This window comes from Aotus nancymaae, unplaced genomic scaffold (assembly GCF_030222135.1).
Source record: "Aotus nancymaae isolate 86718 unplaced genomic scaffold, 86718_ANA_hifiasm-v0.15.2.pri h1tg000267l, whole genome shotgun sequence".
NCBI lineage: Eukaryota > Metazoa > Chordata > Mammalia > Primates > Aotidae > Aotus > Aotus nancymaae.
Window position 1 is genome coordinate 177477 of NW_026988682.1, and position 26863 is coordinate 204339.

Here is a 26863-nt window from a genome sequence, read left to right on the forward strand (position 1 = left end):
TGTGCGCACCTTGGGTCTGGACATCTGCCGGTGTGGGGGTTCCATTGACAAAGGGTGGCATGCAGACGGGCTGGGTGGGAGGAGGAAGCGCCAGGTCTGGGAGGACCCTGCAGAGTCAATGCCTGTGGGGATGCAGGCGGAGGGGCCGAAGGGCAGTTGGAGAAGTGCAAGTAGGCTCAGGAGAGGGTGTGGCCAGAGAGGGTGTGGCCAGAGACCACAAATGGTCAGACTCGCAGATCATCTGACCTGCCAGCTGATGCAGAGTGCGTGTGGAGGGGTGAGGCCCTAGTACCCAGGCTTGAGAGCTCCCACTCGAGTCTGCAGAGGCGAGAAGAGGCGAGCCCAGGGAGAGGAGCGGCCAGGGAGGTGGGGTCCCAGGAAGCCAGCCAGGGGTAGGGGTGCCCAGGGCTGCTGGGGTCCCCAGAACTGTGGAATCTCCCATTCTACCCCTCATGCATGTGCAGGTTGGCCTGTCACGATTTACACACGTACACATTACACACACTTGTGCACACACTTAGAGACACACACAGAGACACATGGTACATCTCATGCATATGTGCATACATGCCACACATACACATTACACATGCATGTATATTAACACTATACATGTACTATACATAGATACACATCACACAGATACTACACATACATGCATGGTATACAATACATATATGCAAATACCACACACATGAATATGTATGCAGGTACACACATGTACATGCTATGTACACATGCATCATGTATGGTGCACACTACCTGCGCCTATGCAACAACAGATATATACATAGATACATGCAAACATCACTGTGCACATACGTGGCTACAGGCACACCACACACAAGTATATTACATATGTACACACTTCACACACAGCTACACATGTACACACACTGCACACATATATAAGTATACATATTAGAGACCACATCTGTGCACACATGGATACTGCACACATATACATATGTACACAGCCACACACCATAACACACATGCATGTTCATAAACACTATACACTTGGCCCACCCCAAAATAGTCACCAGCCCTTGCAGGGTCAGGTGCGTGGTTTCCACCAAAGTCCTGTGGCATGCTGAGGGCTGATTTTCAAAAATGGTGTGTCTGGTGGCCATGTTGGGGACAGAACAAGTCCAAAACCCCAAGGGGTGCCTCCCATTGCCAGAGACCCCAGTGGGCAGAATGATGACTCTCAGAAACCCAGAGTGCATGGGAGTCGTGGTGTGGAGCCCGAAGGCAGAGCGTGTGCTGCAGCCTGTCTGCTCTCAGCCCACTCAAACCTGACTGGCTGGGGGGACCAAGACTTGTTACCAGCACTGCCTTAGGGTCTCACATCATTACCCACACCCCGGTTTCCGTGAGGAGGTGTTGGAGCCGGGTGTTAGCCACATGCAGGGGGTGCCCCATGGGAGAGAAACCCTGACTGTTAGGAGGCACAGAGCACTTTTGATGGGGCTGCTGGTACATCAGCCCATGCTGTGCTCTGGAGACAGCAGAAGACTTCCTACCTGGGATGCAGAAATGACGTCTCCTGGGAAAGGAGTGGAAGGCTTTCCCTCTGTTGCCCTGTGCCCTGCGAGGCAGCCAGGGAGCCAGGCATCTCCAGCTCCACGCTCCTTCCTCTTTCCCCTCCACTGTTGGCGTTGTGCTCCGTTCTAAACCTGGCTGTGCGTTTGCTCAGAGGTTGAATGTGCAATCTGAATTCCAGGCAGAAGTGTTTTCTCGAAGCAAGATGAGGACAGAGCTGCCAGTGGAGCCCATGGGATGGGCTCGGCCCGTGGGATGGGCTCAGAGGGGATGGGACGAGATGCGCTGAGGGCGGTCAGCACAGCTGCTTCCTGGAGTTGCCATCAAGGGGTGTGGAGATCTGAGGTGGTGGCTACAGGGTTTTTGAAAAAAATTAGTTATTTCTGAGCCAGGCAGGGTGGCTCATGCCTGTAGTCCCAGCTATGTAGGAGGCTGAGGTGGGAGGACCACTTAGCCCAGTTTAAGACCAGCATGGGCAACATAGTGAGACCCTGTCTCTAAAAAAAATTAAAAACTTAGCCGGGCGTGGCAGTGCACCTGAGGCTGCAGTGAGCCATGATTGCCCCACTGCACTCCAGCCTGGACAACAGAGCAAGACCCCGTCTCTAAGAACATATATGTTAAAGTTCTATACAAATCAGAAGTCAGTGCTGGTCATGCCCTTTGTGATTTAAGCAATCTGTGGCACACACCCGGCCCTATTGGAATGTGAATTGATGCCGTTTTATCTATTTGGACATTACACGTGGGAAGGAGTTCTCCGCACTGAGAGGCCTTGCCTTCCCGTCCCTCGCCCGGGAAGGAAGCATGCGTTGGCCGGAGAGGTGTGGTCAGTGCGTGTTCACAGCAGGGTGATTTACCTCACATTCTTCAGATATTTGTATTAGAAGGCCATGCACTTGGAGGCACGAGGATGGGGCTAGTGGAGTGGGCGTGAGGCTTAGGCCCCTGCTGCCCTGGGGAGACTGTGGGCCACTGTGTTCCCTGCAGGGGCAGGTGCAGGGAGAGGAAGCGTGGAGGGGATGTGGGCAGTTATTCTGAGAAGGGGCTGAAGCCCCTAGGCTGGGCAGGAAGGGGTGAAGAGGGGTCAAGTGCATGAGCTGGGGTGACCAAGGGCTCAGCTGCCCCTAGGGGATTGGCCTCTGTGGTGCTCAGGTCCCTCAGCCTGGCCCCTGCCTCGAGCTAGTGGCCAAGGTGGACAGAAAGAGAGAGTAAGAGACAGAGACAGAAAGGCAAAATGCACAGACAGAAAGAGAGAAAGGGAGACAGAACAAGGAGACAGACAGAAAGTAGAAATAGGCAGAGACAGAGGCAAAGAGAGGTTGAGCCCGAGATGGAGACACAAAGAAAAATTGAGACAGAAACGCAGTGCTAAGGGGAGCTCGAGTCAGCCTCTGCATCCAGGGTTGCAGGTCAGCCTGGAGGCTGGACCCGACCGGGAACCTGGCCCTGAGCCACAGCTGTGGGCCCACCATCCCCTCCCCACCCATGATTGCAGCCCCCAGGCCAGGCCCAGAGTCTCGGCCCTGATGGGGTGAGTCCTCGGGGTCCCCACCTGGGTGATGGCTCCTGCTCATCCTTTCCAGATGGGAAGCCAGTGGAGGTGGACCCCCACCACATCCTCATCGAGGACCCCGACGGCTCATGTGCCCTCATCCTGGACAGCTTGACTGGTGTGGACTCCAGCCGGTTCATGTGCTTTGCGGCCAGTGCTGCTGGCACTGGCAGTAGCCTGGGCAAGATCCTGGTACAGGGTGAGCCCGGAGGCCTGCCCAGGGGAGGAGCCACCCTGACAGCCCACCACAGCAGGCCCGGCTGCAGCAGGGATTGCTGGTAGCTCATAGAGGATATTGGCAGGCGGGGACCTGCAGCCCTTTGCTGGCATCACCCTCAGCATCATCAGGGCAGCTCTCTGTGTGTGACTGTGTCTGTATCTCCCTGTCTGTGTCTCTCTGTCCTTTGATCTCTGTGTCTGTACGTCATTTTCTGTTTCTCCATCTCTGTCTTTATCTGTCTCTATCTCTGTATTTCTCTGTCTCTCCATCTCTGTATCTTTATCTCTGCGTCTGTTTCTCCACCTCTGTCTCTGTCTCTCTGTATGTCTTTCTGTCTCTGTCTCTCCCCTCCACAACCCCACAGTCCCACCACGCTTCATGAACAAGGTCCAGGCCTCGCCCTTTGTGGAGAGAGAGGACGCCCAGTTCACCTGCACCATTGAAGGTGTGCTGCACCCGCAGATCAGGTGGGGCCCAGGCCTGCCTGGGGATGGGTGTGGGGGCTGGCTTCTGCCTGGGGCATGGGGCATGGACAGCGTGTTCCCAGGTCAGGGGTGGGCTGGACATGGCCACCAGTCTTCAGCTGAGAATGGTCTTTGGGGACTCTGGATCATTCTGGATGTGGGCCCCTCAGCCAGGAGGACACGGCCAGGCTGGGTCTTGGCTTCTGGAAGGGTGGACTAAGGACCCTGGGGGTCTGGGGGCAGCACAGTGTGGTCCTGAGCACAGGGAGCACAGCCGGGGGTGGCCCTCAGACAGTACATAGGCAGAGGGTGACCGGAGCCCTGCCTCATGTGCCCTCTGGGTGGATTCCAGGTGGTACAAGGACGGGGCCCGGCTGACCCCTGGCAGCAAGATCCAGATGCTCAGTGATCCCCGCAGCAGCCTGCTGGTGCTGGTGATCCGGGCAGCCAGCGAGGAGGACCTGGGGCTCTATGAGTGTGAGGTGAGCGGTGCAGGAAGGGGCCCTGCCCTGGGGCCCAGGCTCTCCTTTCCGGTCATCCTCTGGGATCTCATCGTGGAGGGGCTGAAGAACCCAGGAACTGTCCTTAAGGTGAGGGCCTCTCAGCAGAGGCCAGGGAACACCATATCCACTGCTACACACTGATGATAGGCCAGAGGCCACCAGGCCACCACTGTCATCCCCTTATCACAGGTGGGGGGCCATCAGGCCACTGTCACCCACCATCACAGGTGGGAGGCCATGAGGCCACTTGTCACCACCATCACAGGCTGCTGGCCACCAGGCCACTGTCATCCCCCAGTCATAGGCCAGAGACCACCAGACCACCGTCACTCCACATCACAGGCCAGAGGCCACCAGGCCACTATCAACCCCCATCAGAGGCCAGAGGCCACCAGGCCACTGTCACCCATCACAGGTAGAAAGCCACCAGGCCACTGTCACCCCATCACAAGCAGAGGCTACTAGGCCACTGTCACCCCCATCACAAGCAGAGGCCGCAAGACCACTGTCACCCCATCACAAGCAGAGGCTACTAGGCCACTGTCACCCCCATCACAAGCAGAGGGCAACCAGGCCACTGTCGCCCCCCATCACAGGCCAGAGACCACCAGGCCACTGTCACCTTCCATCATGGGCCAGAGACCACCAGGCCACTGTCACCCCCCATTACAGGCCAGAGGCCACCAGGCCAGTCACCCCCCATTACAGGCCAGAGACCACCAGGCCACTGTCACCCTCCATCACAGACCAGAAGCCACCAGGCCACTGTCACCCCCCATCACAGGCAGGTGGCTATCAGGCCACTGTCACCCATCACAGGCCAGAGGTCACCAGGCCACTGTCACCCCATCACAGTCTGGGGGCCACCAGGCCACTGTCACTGTCATCCCTGGCCACACCACTGCTCCATGCCCTGGCCTTATTCTTCCTCTGCCCTGAAACCTCTCCTCTGCTCCCATGTCAATCTGGATGCCTTGTTCCCTGCTTCCCTGGCCATTTCAAGGATGCCACTTGGTTTTTGCCTTTAGGGGGCCTGGTGTGTCCTCATGAATTTTGTCGTTCATGTCAAATGGAGTGTCAGTAATCCCATGCAGCCTGGCCCTGCTCAGGTGCCTTTTCCCTGTGGAGATGTCCAGCCTGTGGGTGGACAGAGCTGCCTTCTGCTCCAGCCCCTGTTTCTGCAGGGCCCAGTCCTCCAGTCCGTCAAGGCCTGTGGTGGTCAGGGTGGCTGTGTACCAACTGCGGGTGCCCCGGGCTCCAGACTCTTCCCGGGGCACTTGTCTGGCCACCACCCTCCCGTGTGGTGCTCTCGCTCTTGAAGCAGAGACCTGGCTCTTGACTTGCACTGCCTAGTACCATCACTACTGGCCATACATGGGGATTTACATTTAAATTTAAATCAGCTCAAGTTAAATCCAAAGCTGGGTGCTGTGGCTCACGCCAGCAATCCCAACAATTTGGGCAGCCAAGGCAGGAGAATCACTTGAGCCCAGGAGTTTGAGACCAGCCTGGGCAACATATTGAAACCCTGTCTCTTAAAAAAATAAAAATAAAATAAACCATTAAAAAATGAGCCAAGCACAGTGGTGCACACCTGTGGTCCCAGCTACTCGGAAGTTGAGGTGGGAAGATCCCTTGAGCCCAGGAGATGAAGGCTACAGGGAGCTGACATCATGCCACTGCACTCCAGCCTGGGCCACAGAACGAGACCCATCTCTAAAAACTACATAGAATTAAGTTAGAGAGTCTGTGCCCCAGTCTGCGTCCCAGGACAGACAGAGAGCATCCTCATCACTGCAGAGACCCTGGGGACGTGTGAGTCCCCCAGGGATGCTGTGGCTGGCCAGGGCCCTTCCCCTTGGGGGAGACACACCAGGGTGGGGGCTGCCCATGCTCCCAGCATGGCCCCAGGGAGAGGGCCCTGCCCATGGGGAGCCCTGGGCTCTGAGCCAGCCCTCTGTCCTTGCAGCTGGTAAACCAGCTGGGCTCTGCAAGGGCCAGGGCGGAGCTGTGCATTCAGAGCCCTGCACTGCAGGCCCGGGAGCAGCACCACAGGGAGCAGCACCACCGGGAGCAGCTCGTGGCTGCCGTGGAAGGTAAGTCCCACCCCTGCCTTCACCACCACGGCTCAGACCCAGGCAGGACCCTCACGGGCCTGGCCGTGTCCTGGGGCATGAGATTCTCACCCTTCCCAGTCAGGATCTGCTACCTGGAGGACTCTGGAGGAGGAGCTGGGCTGGCATCTTGGGGTAGGGAGAACCACAGATGGGAAATGAGGAGGCTGCTGTGGGCCAGGTGCAGGTCCCAGGTCCCAGCCTCTGGCTGGAGGCAGCACCTGTGTGGGCTGGTGGAGGGCGGGCCCTGAGCGCAGAGCCCTGGTGGAGGTAGACAGGCCACTCTGGGTGGACGTCATTCCCAAAGCCCTGCTGCCATCCTGGGGAGGGGAAGCGTGTGCATGGAGGCCAGGCCTACACCCAGGGCAGCTCACCAGCAGTGGGCAGATTGCAGCAGGAACAGTAGGAAGGACGTCTCTGTGGAGGCCGGGCAGCTGGGCCCCAGCTTGGCTCCCAGGAGAAGGGGCAGGTATCAGGGACCTGACCCCTCCAGCTCAGGGTAGGGCTGGCTGTGGAGGCACCTGGCCTGGTCTGGGGCTGCTCCAGGGTCCTGGGAGGGCCTTGGGCTGCAGAATGACCTCACCAGGGATGGAAGATGAGGGATGGAGGGTGTGGGGGATCAGCAGGGATGGAGTGGGGGGGAGAGGTGGGGCACATCACTTCACTCCTCCCAGATGCTTTGTTCAGGGCAGGGGCAGCCAGGGTGGGAAGGGGGTCATTGGGCATCTGTCATGGGCTCCCAGTTGGAGCTGCCCCTCTAGACAGGTGATGAGCCTCCCATCCCTGGGGAAATGCAAGCGGGGGGACACCTGGCAGAGCCGCAGCTCCCACTGTGGATGGGTTGGAACGCATGTCCTCCAAGTCGTAAACACTGGCTACTCCATCCCAGCTCAACTGTCTCTCGGGGCACAGTGTCTGAAAGCCAGGTGCCCATCTGGGTCCCACAGAGTTTGGCCATCTTTGACACCTTCCATGACCCTCAGGGAGACCCTCCCTTGCCGGGCAGGGGTCCTTGTTCCTCAGCCCCCACTGCGAGTGCCCCACGTCTGACATGTCTCTGGGGCCCCGTGACCTCCATCAGCCCCACAACCTGGTGGCCACAGCACCTCACAGAACCGCTTCTGCAGCCACCGCACCCCAGCCTCTCACAAGTCCCGTGTCTTGCGGCCACGGAAGTGCCAGCAGGGACACGTGGGGCTGCCTCTTGCTGGTGGCAGGAGTGTCCTTTGCAGTCGTAACAAGTCTCTCTCTGGGTCTGGAGGAGGGGTGGCAGGGAGAGAGGCCACCCGTGCTGGACAGGGCGGCGGCACCTCAGCGTGAAGAACCTAGAGCTGGTGCCAATGCCTCCCTGCTTCTAACCCCTGCCTGCTGCTTCCTTTTTAACCTGGCAGCTCTGCAGCCTGAACGGGCCCCGCCAGGCCTGTGGGGTGGGCACTGCCCCCTCGCTCATGAACCACGCTGTGCACAGCTGCACCCTTCCTATAGTTGCAAATACCCAGGTCCACAGCCGATCAGGTGGCAGTTTAGGTCCATGAGTGATGGTGCCCGGAGTGTATGGGCCCAGAAGCGCCAGGCTTCAGCCCCAAGTGCAGGGAGGATGATGGGGGAGGCCCTGGGTTTTCCATCACTCTGTGAAGTTCCCATCACTGGCCAGCAGGTGGCGGACACACCAGCTTTCTCTGGGGTCAGGTTAGTCCAGGCACACAGAGCCTTGGCTGAGCACAGGGGCTCACGCCTGTAATCCCAGCACTTTGGGAGGCCAGGGCGAGCAGATCACAAGGTCGGGAGTTTGATACCAGCCTGACGACATGGTGAAACCCCGTCTCTACTAAAAATACAAAAATTAGCCAGATGTGGCGGTGCATGCCTGTAATCCCACCTACTCAGGAGGCTGAGGCAGGAGAATCTCTTGAACTCGGGAGGCGGAGGTTAGAGTGAGCCGAGATCATATCATTACACTCCAGCCTGGGGGACAAGAGTGAGACTCCGTCTCAAAAAAAACCACACGCAGCGTTTTGGTTGGATCGCATTCTCTCCTCCCATGAGCGCTTTCTCTTCCTGTGAAATACACACCTACACATATGGATACACGTGCATGCACACACAGAAATGCACAGCACCTGTGGCTCCCACCAGATGTGGGTAGTCCCTGGCATACATGTGCCCCTCCTCTGAGATGGGCGTAAAGCCTTTCTCCACATGGCAGTCTAGCAAAGCACACAGTGCCCCACCCTTCCCCAGAGCTGTGAGGCTGTGCGCTCCAGGCCACGTCACTTGACTCTTCTGGGCCTCCTGCTAGGGGTGGTGAGGAGGGTCATGGAGATGCAAGGCTGGTGGTGGCCCATGGCCTGCCCACTAGCCAGCTGGCCAGGGCTGGGAGGCACCATCTTTGTGCCCAGATGATTCTGCCCGGGAGCTGCAGGGGAAGAGTTCTTGAGGTGACTGGGAGGAGGAGCTGCCTGATCCCAGATGTGTCCCATCCCATCACCGGAACCGCAGGCCCCATCCTGCTGGCTCTGGGGAGGGAAGCAGCCAGGAAAAGCAGGAGAGACTGGGGTGTGTGGACCAAGGTTGCTCCTGTAGGGAGATTGGGCTGCCCGCCCACTTGGAGCTCAGGACTCTGTGCAGCATTCCTGGGGCTGTTCTTGGCAGGACTTGTGTGGCCTCGTGCCACAGAGCTCAGATGTGCCACTTTCAGGACTCCAGAGTCCCTCCCCCTGAGGATTTTTTGTAACAGAGGCCCTGGCTGTCTCAGCCTCAGTGTGACTGCTGGCTCCCTGTGCAGCCACAGGCCATTGCTTTCCCTTCCAGGACTCGGCTTCTATGTCTGAGAAGTGGGATTGTAGGTCTGACAATTTCACAGGGCTACCTCGGGACATGGGTTGAAGGAGAAGCTGGGATTTCTGAGCAGGGAGCATAGGTAGGGCCCTCATTCTCCCCACAGCCCCTGCAAAACCCTCGTGAGGGACAGAGAGTCCTGCCTTCATGAGGGGAGGCACTGTCCTCAGTCCTCATTCTGCAGCCACTCAGAGCAGGCATTGTCACCTCCACATCAGAGACCAGGGAACTGGGGCTCTGAGCAGACAGCCTGGCCAGGGACAGCTTAGCTGATGACGCCACTGTTGTGCCACTCAGATAGCTCAGCCCCCAGCCCTGGCTGGTCTGTAACCCTCACCATTCTGACTGCTTTCTTTGTAGTCACTGAGCAAGAGACTAAAGTCCCCAAGAAAACCGTCATCATGTAAGTGCAGGCGTGTTTCTAGCCTTCCTCTGACTGCTGTGCCTCCTGCATGCCACTGACCTGCCTGCATCATGCCTGTGTGGCCCAGCCACCTGCTTGCCGCCCGCTTGCTCACATAACATTCATCCTCTGACTGCCAGCACTGTCCAGGTACCCACAGACACTCCACACATCACCGCCCTGTCCTCAGGCCCTCAGCACCCTATGCCAGCACCGTTCAGGTACCCACAGACACTCCACACTTCACCACCTTTCCCAGGCCCTTAGCGCTCTCCATGGTCCCACCTCTCCTGCAGTCTTGGCCACTGAGACCCTTGGGTGGGTGCCTTCCAGCTCTGTGGGCCTCCTGGCCTTCTCTGCAGGGTGGACACGGGGTCTGTGTGTGGGCAGCAGCCTTTGTCTCTCGGCAATAATAAAGTGGCTTCCTGCATACCTCTCTGACTCTCCTTGCCTCTCCACTGCACGGTCCTGGGTCTCCTCCACTTGCAGCCCTAGAGGGAGCCCCTACCCTCACCAGCCCTCTACTGTAAGGTCCCTGGCTGGCCACTGCCTTTGGGGTCCCCGCCCATTCTAGGGTCCCCAAGCGGACCTGCAGCAGCTGCTTCCCATCAGGGGCCATGCAGCCACCCACAGGGACATGAGGCATGGTCAGAACAGCTAATCACAGTCCTTCCTGGCATGCTGGGCACCAGGCAGGCCTTCCCCAGGCCTGGGCAGCCAGGGCAGTTGTCATGGCAGACGCAGGGATGCGGTGACCCCATGGGATTTGGGCTCTCAGCATCAGGGGTCAACTTCGTTGTCTCTGGCTGGACAATTCCAGCATGAATAGAGGACGACCCCAAGCCCTCGAGCCCTGGGGCCGGCCAAGGGGTCCTGCCGACAGCCTTGAAGTGGGGAGGGTGGGGAGGAGGGTGCCCTGGTCCTGTAGAAAGCAGCCCGCGTCTCCTCTCCAGGCTGTTGACTGGGGGTGCAGCAGGGCTTGAGTATACAAATGAGGAGGGAGGGTTGGGGCAGGTGACCTACTGGACCCATGTGCAAGGTGCCTGGGGGCTGGTGGCCAGGTCAGGTCAGGGGAGGCTGCTGAGGGGGAGCTGCCAGTGGGGCCATGCCCAGCAGGGCTCTGGAGGACTCTCTGGCTGCCAGCAAGGGGCCAGGTTGGGTGGCCGAGGCAGGGTGGTAGGCAGAGAGGAGCGCAGATTTGGGTGACAGGTGGAGGACAGAAAGCTGTCTGACAGGTGAGTGCTGGCAGAGGCTGCCCTGAGAGGGAGGGACCATCCCCAGAGAGAGGGCCGTGCCATGCTGCCGGGACACCCACCAAACCCAAGCTTCCTCTAGTCTCGGCTTGGCATCAGACTGTGCCCAGGTTCAAGGAGAGGCCAGCTCTGGTCGGGGAGTTGTGATCAGTGGCAGAGCCAGGGCCAGGGGCAGGTATCCAGGCCCGGCGGCTTCCCGGAGGTGGTGACACTCTCCCGAAGGCACCTGGGGAGGATGGGCCTGAGCTTGCAGGGGCTCTAGGAAGAGGAAGCGCCTGCTGCAGCGTGGGTCTGCAGTTCCTTCCCCTCTCTGTCCCAGGCCTCCACCTCCAGGAGCCTCCTGAGGGGTGTGGGTCGGGGGTGGAGTCCAGTGTCGGTCCAGCTGGGCAGTCTCGAGGATAGGGACGAGGCTCCTGGAGCCCCCTCTGCAGGCTACAGCCATCCCGGACCCCTGGGCCTCAGCCCCTCTGCACTCATCTGCCACTTCTACAGACACCACCCTGGAGAATGTGGACCAGGAGGTCACATCCATCCTGGAGAGACCGCTGGGCTCCAAGGTGCCAGGGCCTTCCACAGAGGACCTCACTGGCCCCAGCCCCTGCCCCGGGATGGCACCTGCACTCCAGGAAGCTGGCTTCCAGCCCCCAGTCACCGGAACTTCAGAGGCACCCGGCGAGGCCCAGACAGATGCCGACCGCAAAGACCCCCAAGGGCTGACCCCAACCCTGACTACACCACGAGGGCTGCCCATCCCATGGGCATGAGATGCCAGGCCCCAGTGACCCCAACTTGGAACCCCAGTGGCTCCATGCACTGGGGGTTCCTGGGCAAAGCCTACTTCTTGCTTGGCCTCAGTTTACCCATCTGAATCAATGCACAGAATCGGTTCTGGAAGGTTCCTCCTGCTCTTAGTCTGTTCCAGAAGCCAGAGGCTTCCCATGGTTGGCCTGTGGTAGCCAATTCAGGTGCCCCGGGCTCCTCAGTGGACAGGATGAGGGGGAGGGGTGTGAGAAAGGAGAGGAGGAGAGAGGGGAGAAGTAAGAGGGAGAGGAGGGGGGAACAGAGGGTCAAAGGAGCAGATGGAGGAAGGGGGTCAGAAGCAGCCAGTGCCCCAGACAGACCAGACCAGACTGGCTGCTAGAGAGCCTGCTCTGTGTGTCACCTAAGCCGTTTCCCAAGGTGTCTGGAGCCTGTTATCACCCTCGCCCCTTCCCCCAGGTGTCTGGGGTCTCTGTTATCACCCACGCCCCTTCCCCCAGGTGTCCGGGGTCTCTGTTATCACCCATGCCCCTTCCCCCAGGTGTCCGGGGTCTCTGTTATCACCCATGCCCCTTCCCCCAGGTGTCCGGGGTCTCTGTTATCACCCATGCCCCTTCCCCCAGGTGTCCGGGGTCTCTGTTATCACCCACGCCCCTTCCCCCGGTGTCCGGGGTCTCTGTTATCAGCCACGCCCCTTCCCCCAGGTGTCTGGGGTCTCTGTTATCACCCACGCCCCTTCCCTCTGGTGTCTGGAGTCTCTGTTATCACCCAAGCCACCTCCCCCAGGTGTCGGGGGTCTCCTGTTATGATCACCCCGGCCCCTTCCCCCAGGTGTCGCGGGTCTCTGTTATGGAGCACTTTAATGGCTGCTGCTTTTTTTTGTCTTTGGGACGGAGTCTCGTTCTGTCACCCAGGCTGGAGTGCAGTGTGCATGCGACCACAGCTCACTGCAGCCTCAACCTCCTGGGTTTAAGTGATTCTGTCACCTCAGCCTCCCAAGTAGCTGGGACTACAGGTGTGTGCCCCCATGCCTGGCTAGTTTTTTTATTTTGGGGTAGAGATGGGGTCTTGCTGTGTTGCCCAGGCTGCTCTCAAACTCCTGGGCTCAAGCCATTCTCCTGCCTCAGCTTCCCAAAGTACTGGGATTACAGGTGTGAGCCTGGCCCAGCCCTGGCCTCGCTCCAGCCTGGTCCTCAGGTCCCCGATCAAGGACCTTTTCTTAAAGGGACAGATGGTGCATCTGGGGAAACTGAGGCCTGGGTTGTGGGAGCTCATCCCAGGCCCTGCTGCTCACTGCAAGTGGAGCCAGGTGTTCCAACCCTGCCTACAGGAGCACCCAGCTCTCCCAGCTGGAGGTCTGCGCCAGCGTGGGCGCCGCCAGGCAGGGAGCCATGAGGCCAGAGGCAGGATGGTGGCTAGGCTCCTCCCCGACCCCACCCCATCCAGCGTCTCTGCATCCTGCCTGTGTGTGCTTCTCGGTCCATGCCCTTCTCCTCCCCATCTGGTCCAGCCCCTGCCTTGGTCACCTTCACACAAAGGACCATCCCAGCCCTGTGTACCGTGTCCCACCCGCTCTGGTCACTCCACCCATCTTGCAGGGCCTTACCTCATGCACCCTCCCCGGCCACCCCTACCTGGTCCCATCACCTTGGAGAAAGGCCATCTGGCTAGAGCCAAGCAGGGTGACACCTCCAGGGTGCAGTGCCCTCCCCCAGGACTGCACGGGGCAGCCCCTGCCATGGTCTCATGCTTCATGCCCTGAGCACACTCCACTCAGCGCTTCCAACAGTCTCACAGTCCACACACTGCCACTGTGACCTCCCCAGGGCCAGGGGGCACAGGGTTTGGCGCAAGCAGGCCACCTTCCCCCAGTGAGATGAGAGGGCCGGCCCCTTGGGTCTGCTTCCCCCCAGCAGGCACGGAAGCCCCCAGGCCTTCAGCAGGCACAGGCTCCTCCCTCCAGCTGCCTGGGCACTGCGGGGTGTCCTGCTAGGTCCCACCTTGGTGAACATTTGCTCAGTGTGCCCATGTTGGGGCTGGATGGACACAGGGCCTGGCCAGACGCAAGGGCTGGCCCAGGAGAAGGGGCATGGCATCCCTCTCACCCTGGGAAGTGGTCACTTCTCGTTCTCCTGGCCTGTCATCCTTCCCCCCACAAAGACTGAGGGCTGGTGTCTGCAGGGTAGGGACAGGCAGGCCAAGGCTGGGGAGGGGGTCTGGGAGGACCGGCTGTGGTCCTCACTCTCCCTCTGCCGCTTGGGTGCCAGGGGCACAGGGTCTGAGCAGACAACCCCACCCGGGTGCTGCTTGGACTGTTCCAGCAGATCGCAGGCTCCCTCCCAGGCCTGACGCTCGTTCACTCTGCCCGATGCCACTGAAGAGTCGGCACGAGTTGGCCTGCTCTGCCCACAACCCCACCTGCCCTGCTCATGGCAGGCACCCTTCCCACTTGCCGGCCTGCCCAAAGCTCACGTGTACCCAACTCCTATAGCCTCCTGCTCTGCCTGCGCCACCACCCAGGGCTATCCCCAGCCCCAGTCCTCTACCCAGTCTGCCCTGGGGGCCTCCTGACCTCTCCCTGGTGGCTGGGTGGAGCGGCATTGAGGGCCCTCCCTGTGGCCTCTGGGCAGCCCCATGGGGCGATGCCCTGACCCTCTGGGTCCTGCCCACCATCTCTTGTTCACTAGGAACTGTTGAATGCCCCTGCACCCATGGTGCTGAGAGACAGCCGCCTTCCCTGCCTGGCTGTCAGGGAGTGTTCTGGAAGACAGAGACCACGGCATCCGGCTGTCAGCCCAGCGGGTGGGCAGAGGCCTTGGGGCTGGTGGTGCCAGCCCAGAAGTGGAGGGTGCCTGGCACGTGGGCTCTGCAGGGTGGCAACTGCACATGCTTGAGCTTTGGGCTGGGGACTGGGGTTGGGGCTCAGGGCTCCTGGAGCCCAACCCTCTGCCTGGGCTCACCGAGCCTGGGATCGTGAGGAGCTGCTACAGGCACCACCCGGGCTCCCTCTCATGAGGCCTTGTCTCCCAGCAGCTGAGCCCCTGAGGATGTCTCAGCTCCTCCTCCATGAAGTCCCAGAGCAGGAGCCGGAGGCCCGAGCCAGAGCCCAGGAGCAGACTGTGCCCATTCAGTAACCTCCCCAGACTGCTGGGTCCTGCAGCAGGGGCCAACCCCCAGGGGACATCCCGGGGCAGGCAGGGAGGGCACGTGAGCTGAGGTACCGGAGTGGCCTCCCGGCCCTCACCACACTCCCTGCCAGCAGCCACCTCACGCCAGGCAGGGTAGGAAGGAGAGGCCATGCTGGGAACAAGAGGTGAGAGGTGTGGGGGCTGGGCCCCCGTCTGTACATCTCATCCCAGAGAGGCTCTGCTGCAGCCCCTCCGAGTGTTGGTGGTGAGCAGGGAAACCCCCATCCCATCAGAAGGCCTGGCTGCTCAGAACAGGTGAGGGCCTGGCAGAGCCTCACTCCATTTCCTAACCTCAGGATGGAGGGTGCAGCCTGGCCCGGGGCAGGCACAGGGGAGCTGCTCTGGGACGTCCACAGTCATGTGGTCACAGAGATCACGCAGAGGACCTACACGTACTGGGCCATGGACACGCACTGCACGTATGGGGTCGGGCCCAGAGGGTTATGAGTGTGATTCCTGTGACTCTGCCCAGTGCTGGGGGCATTTGCACATCTATGGAGGCCACCCAGCATGTCCTGGCCTGCCCCAGCCTGGGAGCCCCACATTCCACCTCACTGTGTTCCCTCCGAGGGGCCGGGACCCTCTGCCAGGGAGAGGCAAGTGGTGGTGAACTTGGTGTCCTTAGGCCCCTGTCCCTGAGCACGCAGCAGAGTCAGTGAGATCTGCCGGCCCTGCCAGCTCCTCCTGATCACCTGGCTCACCGAGGCCAGAGTGGGAGAGGCAGTGGTTCCATGGAAGCAGCACCCCTGACTGTCAGAAGCCTGGGCGGTCAGAATGGGGTGCTGCTGCCCACAGTGTATCTCAGGGCCACTGACCACCCAGGCATGGTGAGCTGTGGCTGGCACCCAGGGGTCTCCACAGTTCCCTTCCTGCCCTTCCAGGGCCCCCATCCATGCAGGTGACCATCGAGGATGTGCAGGTGCAGATAGGCAGCATGGCCCAATTCCAGGCTGTCATTGAGGGCGACCCACAGCCCACAGTGATCTGGTACAAGGTAAGAGCATCTCCGGGTGGGTGAGATTTGGGGATGGTCCTGGGAGCTGGAGAGCCCGTGGGAGGGATTGCAGTCCACACTATGCACTTCCCCGACATCCCGTCCAGAGTGGACATGCATCGGAAGCACTCTCAGTGAAGAGTGGGGGGCAGTGTCCCCCAGGGTGGGCCGATGGCAGCCCTGCCAGTCCTGTGCCTCCAGGACAGTGTCCAGCTGGTGGACAGCACCTGGCTTAGCCAGCAACAGGAAGGCACCACATACTCCCTGGTGCTGAGGGATGTGGCCTCGAAGGACGCTGGCATCTACACGTGCCTGGCCCAAAACACCAGTGGCCAGGTGCTCTGCAAGGCAGAGCTGTTGGTGCTCAGGGGTGAGTTGGCCGGCCCCTCCCGCACCCCAGGCTTTGTAGCTGGGCTGGCCGGGTACAGGACTCTGCTCCACAGGGCAACCTCCCTTCCCATGGGTGGTTCCTGGGTGGGGGTGGTCCCACAGTCTTGGGCCCAGGGAGCCCCTCCCATCAACACCACAGTACTGGGCTCCATGGGGATCCGGGTGGTCATCTTTGCCCATCCCAGCCACTTCTCACTCCTTAGGGGACAGTGAGCCGGACTGAGAGAAGCAAAGCCTGCGGAGGAGGCTGCACTCCTTCTATGAGGTCAAGGAGGAGGTCAGAAGGTAGTGCCCGGCCCCCTTTCCCCTGGACTGCTGATGCCTGGGCCGCCGGGTTCCCTCACTCCCTCCTTCCTAGGGGCGTGTTTGGCTTCATGAAGAGTGCAGCACAAAGGAAACAAGGTCTCCTGTGCTGCCAAGTTCATCCCCCTGCGGAGCAGAACTCAGGCCCAGGTGTACAGGGAGCGAGACATCCTGGCCACGCTGAGCCACCCGCTGGTCACAGGGCTGCTGGGCCAGTTTGAGACCCGCAAGACCCTCATCCTCGTTCTGGAGCTGTATCCTGCCCTCAGCCCCTGGGAGGGCTTGAGCAGGGCAGGCCGGGGCTCGGAGGAGCCATGTGCACGGCATCCCCTGCCTGGCTGGGAATTTGGGGGGAGTCTTCTGTTCCATGGGGCAGTGACTGGAGTCCCCTGGGGGTGCCGGTGGCAGCTGGCCCTGATAACCTGACACCCCCAGCAGGGATGGCGGGGGCTCTCTCCCACTCTGCAGATGGCCTCTTACAGAGAAAGGAGCCACCTGTCTAGGCCACTCTGGGGTTCACCCTGCCACCCATGGAGCCTGGTCTTGGGGTCACCTCTGGTGCTCTTGACAGGCTGTCAGCTAGACACATCCCCCCTGCCACGAGTTGGCATCCTCTTCAAGGGGAGAGGGTGCTGATGGGCTCTGTGCAGAATGGACAGGATGTCCCCTCCCACCGTGCCACTGCAGTGAGTGGCCTCTGTCCCCAGGGTCAGCCTGCAGCCCCTCCTCCTCAGGACTGGGTGTCATCTGGTGCTCAGAGGGGTCCTGCCCCACCCTCCTCAACCCTGAGTATCACCACACTGCCCCCAGAGATCAGACGTGCCCGCAGTCCTGGCCTCCTCATTGTGAGTGTGGGTGTCCAGGGGCAGGCAGGTTTCAGCCCCACAAGTGTGCTTTTCCTTGACGGGATCCCAGGTGCTCGTCCGAGGAGCTGCTGGACCGCCTGTTCAGGAAGGGCGTGGTGACAGAGGCCGAGGTGACTGGGCAGCCACCCACCACTGCCCCAGCCACACACCTTGCCCCAGCCCCTGCTCAGACAGCAGTCCTTGTAGACACAGCCCCAGCCATAGCCTTCCCCGGCTTAGAGGCTTCTGGGGCTCCCTAGGGCCTCTGGGGCTCTTGACCCCTCGGTTGGACTCAACGGGCCCCAGGACCCCACCTCACCTGGCCAGCTGACCAGCCCGGCCCTCCCCTCCCCTGCTGAGGGTCATGAGTCCACCGTATCCTCCCTGCCTTTGAGGGATCCCCTGGCTTAGGGGCACACAGGGCCCAGGAGGGCTTTGCACATCAGCCGCCGAAGCCAGGAGGCAGCTGGGCGTGAAGTGGAAAGGGAGGCTGGGGCGGGGCTCCTGCCTGAACAGCAGCCCCACATGAAGACTTTAAAATCTGTCACAGGTCAAGATCTACATCCAGCAGCTGGCAGAGGGGCTGCACTACCTGCACAGCCATGGCATCCTCCACCTGGACATAAGGCTCGTGTGTCCCCACCCCTGCACTCCCGGCCTCACTGAGGGCTTGCTTGTCTCCACAGATGGGGAGCTCACCACCTCCTGGCAGCCCTTTCAAGTGGGGCGTGGCTCTTGTGGAGCAGAGGCTGTCCTCAAATGGCTGCGCTGGGTGCACCCCACCCTGCCTCCCAGGCCTCCGAGTGTCCCCACCAGGCCCAGCAGCCCCAGGAGTCACCCCCTTAGGGCACAGCCCTCACCCACGCCCAACTCTCCCACAGACCCCCAACATCCTGATGCTGCATTCTGCCCGGGAAGACATTAAAATCTGCGAATTGGGCTTCACACAGAGCATCACCCCAGCAGAGCCACAGTTCAGCCAGTATGGCTCCCCTGATTTCGTCTCCCCCAAGATCATCCAGCAGACCCCTGTGAGCGAGGCCTCCAACATCTGGTGAGTTGGGAGCGTGGCTGCAGCTTCTCTGGGAAGTCAGTTCCCATGGCCAGCTGGGCCCTCCCCTCCACCCCGGGGAGGCAGCAGGCAGTCTACTGGTCAGCCAGGGGGTCCTCCCTGAACCCATCTCCTCCTCCAGCCCTGGGCTCTCCCCTTCCCTGTGTGTGTGGCTGCGGGCCTGGGGTGACAGTGTGTGGTTCTGTCTTGCAGGACCAACTGCTAATGGGGACAGGGCTTCCTTTTGGGGTGATGAAAGTGTTTTGAAATTAAATGGAAGTGGTGGCTGCACAACACTGAATGTACTAAATGCCACTGAATTGTGCACTTTAAATGGGAGAGTTGTAGGGTTTGTGAATTTCTTTTTTTGTTTTTTGAGATGGAGCCTTGCTCTATTGCCCAGGCTGGAGTTCAATGGCAAGATCTCGGCTCACCGCAACCTCCGCTTCCCAGGTTCAAGCGATTCTCCTGCCTCGGCCTCCTGAATGGCTGGGATTATTGGCATGCGCCGCTATGCCTGGCTAATTTAATTTTTGTGTTGTTAGTAGAGATAGGGTTTCGCCATGTTGGCCAGGCTGGTCTCAAACTCCTGACATCATGATCTACTTCCTTGGCCTCCCAAAGTACTGGGATTACTGGTGTGAGCCACCGTGCCTGGCCATGTGAATTTCACATATATATGTGTGTGTGTGTGTGTGTGTGTACGTGTATATATATATACACACTTGTGGGTTTTTGCTTGATTTTTTTTCAATGGAGTCTCACTCTGTCATCCAGGTTAGAGTACAGTGGCACAATCTCAGCTAACTGCAACCCTCACCTCCCAGGTTCAAGTGATTGTCCTGCCTCAGCCTCCCCAGTAGCTGGGATTACAGGCTCCTGCTACCACACCCGGCTAATTCTTGTATTTTTTGTAGAGACAGGGTTTCACCATGTTGACCAGGCTTGTCTCAAACTCCTGACCTCAAGTGATCCACCCCCCTCAGCCTCTCAAAGTGCTGGGATTACAGGCATGAGCCACCGTACCCGGCCTGTTTCTCTTTTTAAGTACAGTATCTCGCTCTGTTACCCAGGCTGGAGTACAATGGTGCAGTCAGAGCTCACTGCAGCTTCCACCTCCTGGGATCAAGCAATCCTTTTGCCTCAGTCTTCCACATAGCTGGGACCACAGGCACAGACCACCATGCCCAGCTAAATTTAAAACCATTTTTTTAATATATAAAGAAAACTCCTGGGCTCCAGTGATCCTCCTGCCTTGGCCTCCCAAAGTGTTGAGATTATAGGTGTGAGCCACAGATTCAGCTTTTTTTTTTTTTTTTCAGTGTAATTCAGGCTGAATCCAGTGGCTCACACCTGTAATCCCAATACTTTGGGAGGCCGAGGCAGAAGGATCACTTGAGCCTGAGTTCAAGATCAGCCTGGGCAGCATGGTGAAACTCTGTCTCTACACAAAAATGTTTTAAAGAATTGGCCAGCCATGTTGGTACACATCTGTAGTTCCAGCTACTTGGGAGCTTGAGGCAGGAGGATCGCCTGAGCCCAGGGAGGTCAAGGCTCTGCAGCAAGCCATGATCGGGGCCACCAACCTGAGGGCAGAATGAAACTCCATCTCAAAAAACAAAACAAACAAAACCCAGAGGCAGTGCAGGCAGCAACATAGCAAGACCCCTCCTCTAAAGAAAAAAAAAAAAAAGGAAGGAGTTTGAGGCCTCAGTAACCTGTGATCCTACCAGAGCAACATCAGGTCTCATAAAAAAGGGTGGGGCATGGGGGTGGGGAGAGGGGGTGTGGATGCATTCCTGATGTTACCTTTGCCTCCAGCTCCAACATGATTGGTCCCGGCTCAGTACTGACAGATGTTATGTATCTTGGCGTTCCGCTCACCTCCCCCAGACCTGGCCCTGGACATGGTCAGGGCCCCCCATCGAGGCCCCCAGGGTTGGGGTGTAGCAGTGGCACTGCAGGGTGTCCTTTATGTCAACGCTTTGCGCTCTGTGGATGTGTGAGCAGAGGAGGCCCCTAGAACGCAAGGCCACCACATTATAAGGAAGTGATTTTTTTTCTTTTTCTTATTTTAGAATGACTCTATTGCTTCTTATTTTTTAAATGACACATGAAAAGGAAAAACTTGATACTTAGGAGTTACACATACATTCAGAAGGAAGAGAAAAGTACAGTGAAGGGCCGAGTGTGCACACCTGGAATCCCAGCACTTCGGGAGGCTGAGGTGGGAGGATTGCTGGAGCCCAGGAGTTCGAAACCAGCCTGGGCAACAGAGCGAGACCCAATCTCTACATAAGTTTTCTTTTCTTTTGTTTTTCTTTTTATTTATTTATTATTTTTTTTTCCTGAGATGGAGTCTTGCTCTTGCTGCCCAGTCTGGAGTGCAATGGCACAATCTCAGCTCACTGCAACCTCCACCTCCCAGGTTCCAGTGATTCTCTTGCCTCAGCCTCCCAAGTACCTGGGATTACAGGTGCACTTCACCACACCTGGCTGATTGTTGTATTTTTATAGAGATCGGGTTTCACCATGTTGGCCAGGCTGGTTTTGAACTCCTGACTTCTGGTGATCCACCCACCTCTGCCTCCCAAAGTGCTGGGATTACAGGTGTGAGCCACCACACCTGGCCTTTTTTTTTTTTTTTTCAAGACAGAGTCTTACTCTGTTGGCCAGGCTGGAGTGCAGTGGTGCAATCTTGGCTCACTGCAACCTCCACCTCCCGGGTTCAAATGATTGTTGTGCTTCAGCCTCCCCAGGCTGGAATTACAGGTACACACCACCACACCCAGCTAATTCTTTTGTATTTTTAGTAGAGATGGGGTTTTTCTATGTTGCCTAGGCTGGTCTCAAATTTCTGTCCTCAAGCAGTCCTGCCTCAGCCTCCCAAAGCACTGGGATTACAGCGGGAGCCACCACAGCCATCCTGTTTCCACTTCTGGAGGTAGTGAATCGTGCTGTTGTGAATGTGTCTGTCCAAGGGTTTGCTTAAACACTTGTTTTCATTTCTCTGAATCTGTCTAGGAGTGGGAATGCTGGGTCATTAGTAACTCTATGTTGATTTTTTGGGGAACACTCATCTACTATTTATCTCAAATTGTGGCCAGTGTTGAGAACTAGAGAGTTTTACATATGAGGTCACGTTTCTGACTTCTCTTAGAAATATTCGAAGCTGGCATGGTTGCTCACCAGTGATCCCAGCACTCTAGATCTGAGTGCTGAGGTAGGAGGACACTTGAGGCCAGGAGTTTCAGACCAGCCTGGGCAACATAGGGAGACACCATCTCTACAAAAAATTTTAAAAATTAGCCAGGCATGGTGATGCATGCCTGTAATCCTAGCTCCTCAGGAGGCTGAGGCCTGAGGATCACTTGAGCCCAGGAGGTGAAGACTGTAGTGAGCTGCAATTGTGCCACTGCGCTCCAGTCCAGGCAACAGAGCAAGACCTTGTCTCCAAAAAAAAAGGAAAAAGCCTGTAATCCCAGCACTTTGAGAGGCTGAGGCGGGCGGATCATGAGGTCAAGAGATCGAGACCATCCTGGCCAACATGTTGAAACCCTGTTTCTACTAAAAATACAAAAATTAGCTAGGCGTGGTGGTGTGCACCTGTAGTCTCAGCTACTCAGGTGGCTGAGGCAGGAGAATTGCTTGATCCCGGGAGGTGGAGGTTGCAGTGAGCTGAGATCGTGCCACTGCACTCCAGCCTGGCGCCTGATGACAGAGTGAGACTCTGTCTCAAAAAAAAAAAAAAAAAAAAAAAGAAGTCTCACTCTGTCGCCCAGGCTGGAGTGCAGTGGCGTGATCTCGGCTCACTGTGCCTACTGAATTTAAGCGATTCTCATACCTCAGCCTTCTGAGTAGCTGGGAGGGACTACAGGTGTGCGCCATCACACTCAGCTACTTTTTGTATTTTACAAAACTACTGTACTATATTGGCCAGTCTGGTCACTATATTAGTTTCACTATATTGGCCAGGTCTTGAACTCCTGACCTCAGGTAATCTGCCTGCCCCAGCCTCCCAAAGTGCTAGGATTACAGGTGTGAGCCACCACATCCAGAACGCAGGGTTAGAACCGCCCCCCTTTGTGAAACCAGCTGCATAGCAGCTGCTTTGTGTCTCTTCGGACTAATTCAATAAGCCCATACTCTGGCCCAGAGTTTGGAGGAATGAAGAATTTAGAGGCGACTTCGACACAGCCTATCGAGGGCTCCCAGCTTAATGGAAGACAGATGCACATTCAGTAATCTCAACTTTTGGTGGCCAAGCTCAGAACAACACTAGCTGGAGATGGTCTGGGGAAATCCAGAGACAGCCTGGATTGAGTTCCACTGCGTTTGGAAGAGAGGTTCCACAGCCCACATACTTTGCACCTTAGCTAAGGTCAACCCCTCCACCCGTGTGGTAGATCCCATCGCCTCTTGTTTGCTTAAGGACATAGATTTAGTAATCCCCCCTTCATCTCTTTCCCCTCTGATGACCGCATTATCCCATCATCATCTGTACTGCTATTTCTCCCATCTCAAAGGCAAACAAAAACCGACCCTCTCTAGATCCCTCACTGTTTCCCTGCTCCCCTTTACAGCAAAAGTGCTGCCTTCTCACAGTCTCCAACTCCCCTCTCCTCCCATTCTCTCTTGAACTCACTGCAGTTAGGTTTTTACCTCTCAGACAATCCTTAGAAATAACTTTCTTTGTTTAGTTTATTATTTTTTTCTGTCAGAGTCTCGCTCTGTTGCCTGGCCTGAAGTGCAATGGTGTAATCTCAGCTCACTGCAACCTCTGCCTCCCAGATTCAAGTGATTCTCATGCCTCAGCCTCCTGAGTAGCTGGGATTATAGGCGCGCACTACCACGCTGGACTAATTTTTGTATTTTTAGTAGAGATGGGGTTTTGCCATGTTGGTGAGGCTGGTCTCGAACTCCTGACATCAGGTGATCCTCCCGTCTCACCCTCCCAAAATGCTGGGATTACAGGCGGGAGCCACCGCGCCCACCCAGAAATAACTTTAAGGTCACCAAGAGGAATGGCCAATTTTCAATTCTTGTTTTACATCTGCATCTTATTTGACACAGTTGACCATTTCCTCTTCCTTCAAACACTTTCTTTATATATATAATATATATTTCATATAAATATTTAAATATATATATTGAGACAGAGTTTCACTCCTGCTTCCCAGGCTGGAGTGCAGTGGCTCACTCTCGGCTCACTGCAACCTTTGCCTCCTGGGTTCAAGCAATTCTCCTGCCTCAGCCTCCTGAGTAGCTGGGATTACAGGCTCCCACTACCATACTCAGCTATTTTTTTTCTTTTCTTTTTATTTTTAGTAGAGACAGGGTTTCACCATGTTGGTCAGGTTGGTCAGGCTGGTCTTGAATTCCTGGCCTCAGGTGATTTTGAGGAAAGTCACCTCAGAGTAAATGGTCAACTGTATCAAATAAGATGCAGATGTAAAACAAGAATTGAAAATTGGCCACTGCGCCTGGCCCCTTCAAACACTTTCTTCATTTGGCTTCCAGGACATCATGCCCACCTGACTTTCTTTCCCGATCATTGGCGTCTCCTCAGTGTTCTTTGCTGTTTTCTCACCACCTTCTTGTTGCCGGAATGGGACATTCCCTGGGAGAGGGTTCAGCCCTTGGTGTTCTCCTTTTTGATGTATTTTATTTCATTTTATCTTATTTTATTTTACTTTTTTGGGATGGAGTCTTACTCTGTTGCTCAGGCTGGAGTGCAGTGGTATGATCTGGGCTTACTGCAACCTCTGCCTCCTGGGTTCAAGTGATTCTCCTGCCTCAGCCTCCTGAGTATCTGGGATTACAGGCACCCACCACCATACTTGGCTAATTTTGTATTTTTAGTAGAGATGAGGTTTCACCAGGTTGGCTACGTTGGTCTTGAACTCCTGGCCTCAGGTGATCCACCTGCCTCAGCCTCCTAAAGTGCCGGATTACAGGCTCAAGCCACCATGCCCAGATGATTTTATTTTTAAGACAGGCTCTTACTCTGTCATCATATTGTGCTAACCTACCCTGTGTTAGGCTGACAGACTCCATCTTGTTGAGAGCCAGACAGACTCCATCTTAACCTCCAACTGACCGCTCACACCATTTCTCCCTTGAGTGCATACCTGAGTCACGCTGTGCTTAGAACTATAGAGACATATAACCATTGTAACCATATCCTGTTTGGCAAGCCCACTTGCTATTGTGAATACCCCCTTGATTGATTGTATGCAAGTACTGAAAAGCCCCCTTGGTAACCAGCAATCATGGGAACCTCCTGCCTCCTAGTTACCAGCCTCTTTATCTAACTTGCTTGTTCTGCTTCTGTAAGTTCTGCTTCAGCTATGCTCCCCCTCCCCTTTCTTAAGCAAGGAATAAAAAGGAATCAAGCCTCTTCCTCGGGGCCAAGAGATTTTGAGCAGGAGCTGACTCTCAGTCCAGGGCAATAAAGGACCCTCAGTTGGAACTCAGAGTGTGGCTCTTTCCTTGTAACTCACTCAGTTGTAACAATATTAGTCTGTTTTCACACTGCTGATAAAGACATACCTGAGACTTGGCAATTTACAAAAGCAAGAGTTTTACTGGATTCACAGTTCCATGTGTTCAGGGAGGCCTCACAATCATGAAGGAAGGTGAAAGGCATGTCTCACATGGCGGCAGACAAGAGAAGAGAGCTTGTGCAGGGAAACTCTCATTTTTAAAACCATCAGATCTGGTGAGACCCCTTCACTATCTTGAGAACAGCATGGGAAAGACCCGCCCCCCATGATTCAATCATCTCCCACCAGGTCCCTCCCACAACGTGTGGGAATTAATGGGAGCTACAAGATGAGATTTGGGTGAGGACACAGAGCCAAACCATATCAGTTGCCCAGGCTGAAGGGCAGTGGCACAATCATGGCTCACTGCACGGGCTGAAGGGCAGTGGCACGATCATGGTTCACTGCAGCCTGGACCTCCTGGACTCAAGTGATCCTCCTGCTTCAATCTCCTGAGTATCTGGGACTACAGTCATGCACCAACAAGCCCAGCTATTATTATTATTTTCTTAAATAGAGATGAGGTCTCTCTGTGTTGCTTTACTTTTAATTTTTCCATAGCAATGCCTCACTATGTTGCCCAGGCTGGTCTCGGACTCCTGGCCTCTAGTGATCCACCCACCTTGGCCTCCCAAAGTGCTGAGATTACAGGCATGAGCTATCTTACAAATATCATAATTTTATTTTTTTAAATTAAGATGAGGTTTCACCATGTTGGTCAGGCTGGTCTTGAACTCCTGACCTCAGGTGATCTGCCCGTCTTGGCCTCCAAAGTGCTTGGATTACAGGTGTGAGCCACCACGCCTGGCCCAAATCTCATAATTTTAAATGCCATTTATATATTCTGATGGCTTTCAAATTTTCTCTCCAACCCACACATTTTCCCTGAACATGAGGCTCATTTTGTCTGTTTGGATGTTTAATAGGTATATTAAACTTAACATGTCCCAAAACAAACTCCTAATTTATCCACCTCAACTTCTGCAAATTTTCCCACATTCGTAAATGGAAACCTCATTATTTCAGTTGCTCAAGCCAAAAACCTAGGAGTCATCCTTGCTTTCTCACTTTCCTTCATACTCCCAAACTAATCCCATCAGCAAATCCATTTGGCTCTGCCTTTCAAACAAAACTAGAATCTAGTGACTTCTCCCCACTTCCACTGCTATTATGTAGATACAAGCTACCATAATCAATCTCATGGTTAATTGTAAGAGCCTCTTAACAAATATTTCTGCATCCACTCTTGCCTTCCTTAAGTCTAGTCTTCATTTGTCCTAAAAATAACCTTTTAAAAGACACAAGTCACTGGGAATGCAAAATGGTGCAGCTGGTATGGAATACAGTATGGCATTTCCTCAAAAAAATTAAACAGAAATTACCATATGATCCAGCACTTCCACTTCTGAGTATATACCTGAAAGAATAGAAAGCAAGTACTCAAACAGATATTTGGTGTTTTGTTTGTTTGTTTTGAGATAGAGTTTTGTTCTTGTCGCCTATGCTGGGGTGCAGTGGCAGAATCCTGGTTCACTGCAACCTCCACCTGCCAGGTTTAAGCAATTCTCCTGCCTCAGCCTCCTAAGTAGCTGGGATTACAGGTGCCCACCACCACACCCAGCTAATATTTGTATTTTTATTAGAGATGGGGTTTCACCATGTTAGCCAGACTGGTCTTGAACTCCTGACCTCAAGCAATCCACCCATCTCGGCCTCCCAAAGTGCTGGGATTATAGGTGTGAGCCACCATGCCTGGCCCCAGCTAATTTTTTTGTATTTTTAGTAGAAATGGAATTTCACCATTTTGGCCAGGCTAGTCTCAAACTCCTGACCCCAGATGATCCGCCCGCCTTGGAACTCCCAAAGTTCTGGGATTACAGATTTGAGCCACCT

At 56.3% G+C, this 26863-nt stretch overlaps 1 protein-coding gene across 1 annotated transcript in view; it reads left to right on the plus strand.

Annotated features, from left to right (window-relative positions):
* Positions 1-18549, plus strand: part of LOC135273120 (obscurin-like) — a 50876-nt gene extending 32327 nt beyond the window's left edge. Inside the window, 16 exon segments of the mRNA XM_064372042.1 lie at positions 3132-3299; positions 3685-3787; positions 4137-4266; positions 6257-6383; positions 11388-11567; positions 14688-14784; positions 15139-15257; positions 15437-15442; positions 15724-15836; positions 16038-16206; positions 16430-16511; positions 16585-16602; positions 16604-16783; positions 17445-17505; positions 17925-18005; positions 18256-18549. Of these exon segments, the coding sequence (XP_064228112.1) occupies positions 3132-3299; positions 3685-3787; positions 4137-4266; positions 6257-6383; positions 11388-11567; positions 14688-14784; positions 15139-15257; positions 15437-15442; positions 15724-15836; positions 16038-16206; positions 16430-16511; positions 16585-16602; positions 16604-16783; positions 17445-17505; positions 17925-18005; positions 18256-18549 (1928 nt within the window).
* The last annotated feature ends 8314 nt before the right edge of the window (positions 18550-26863 follow it).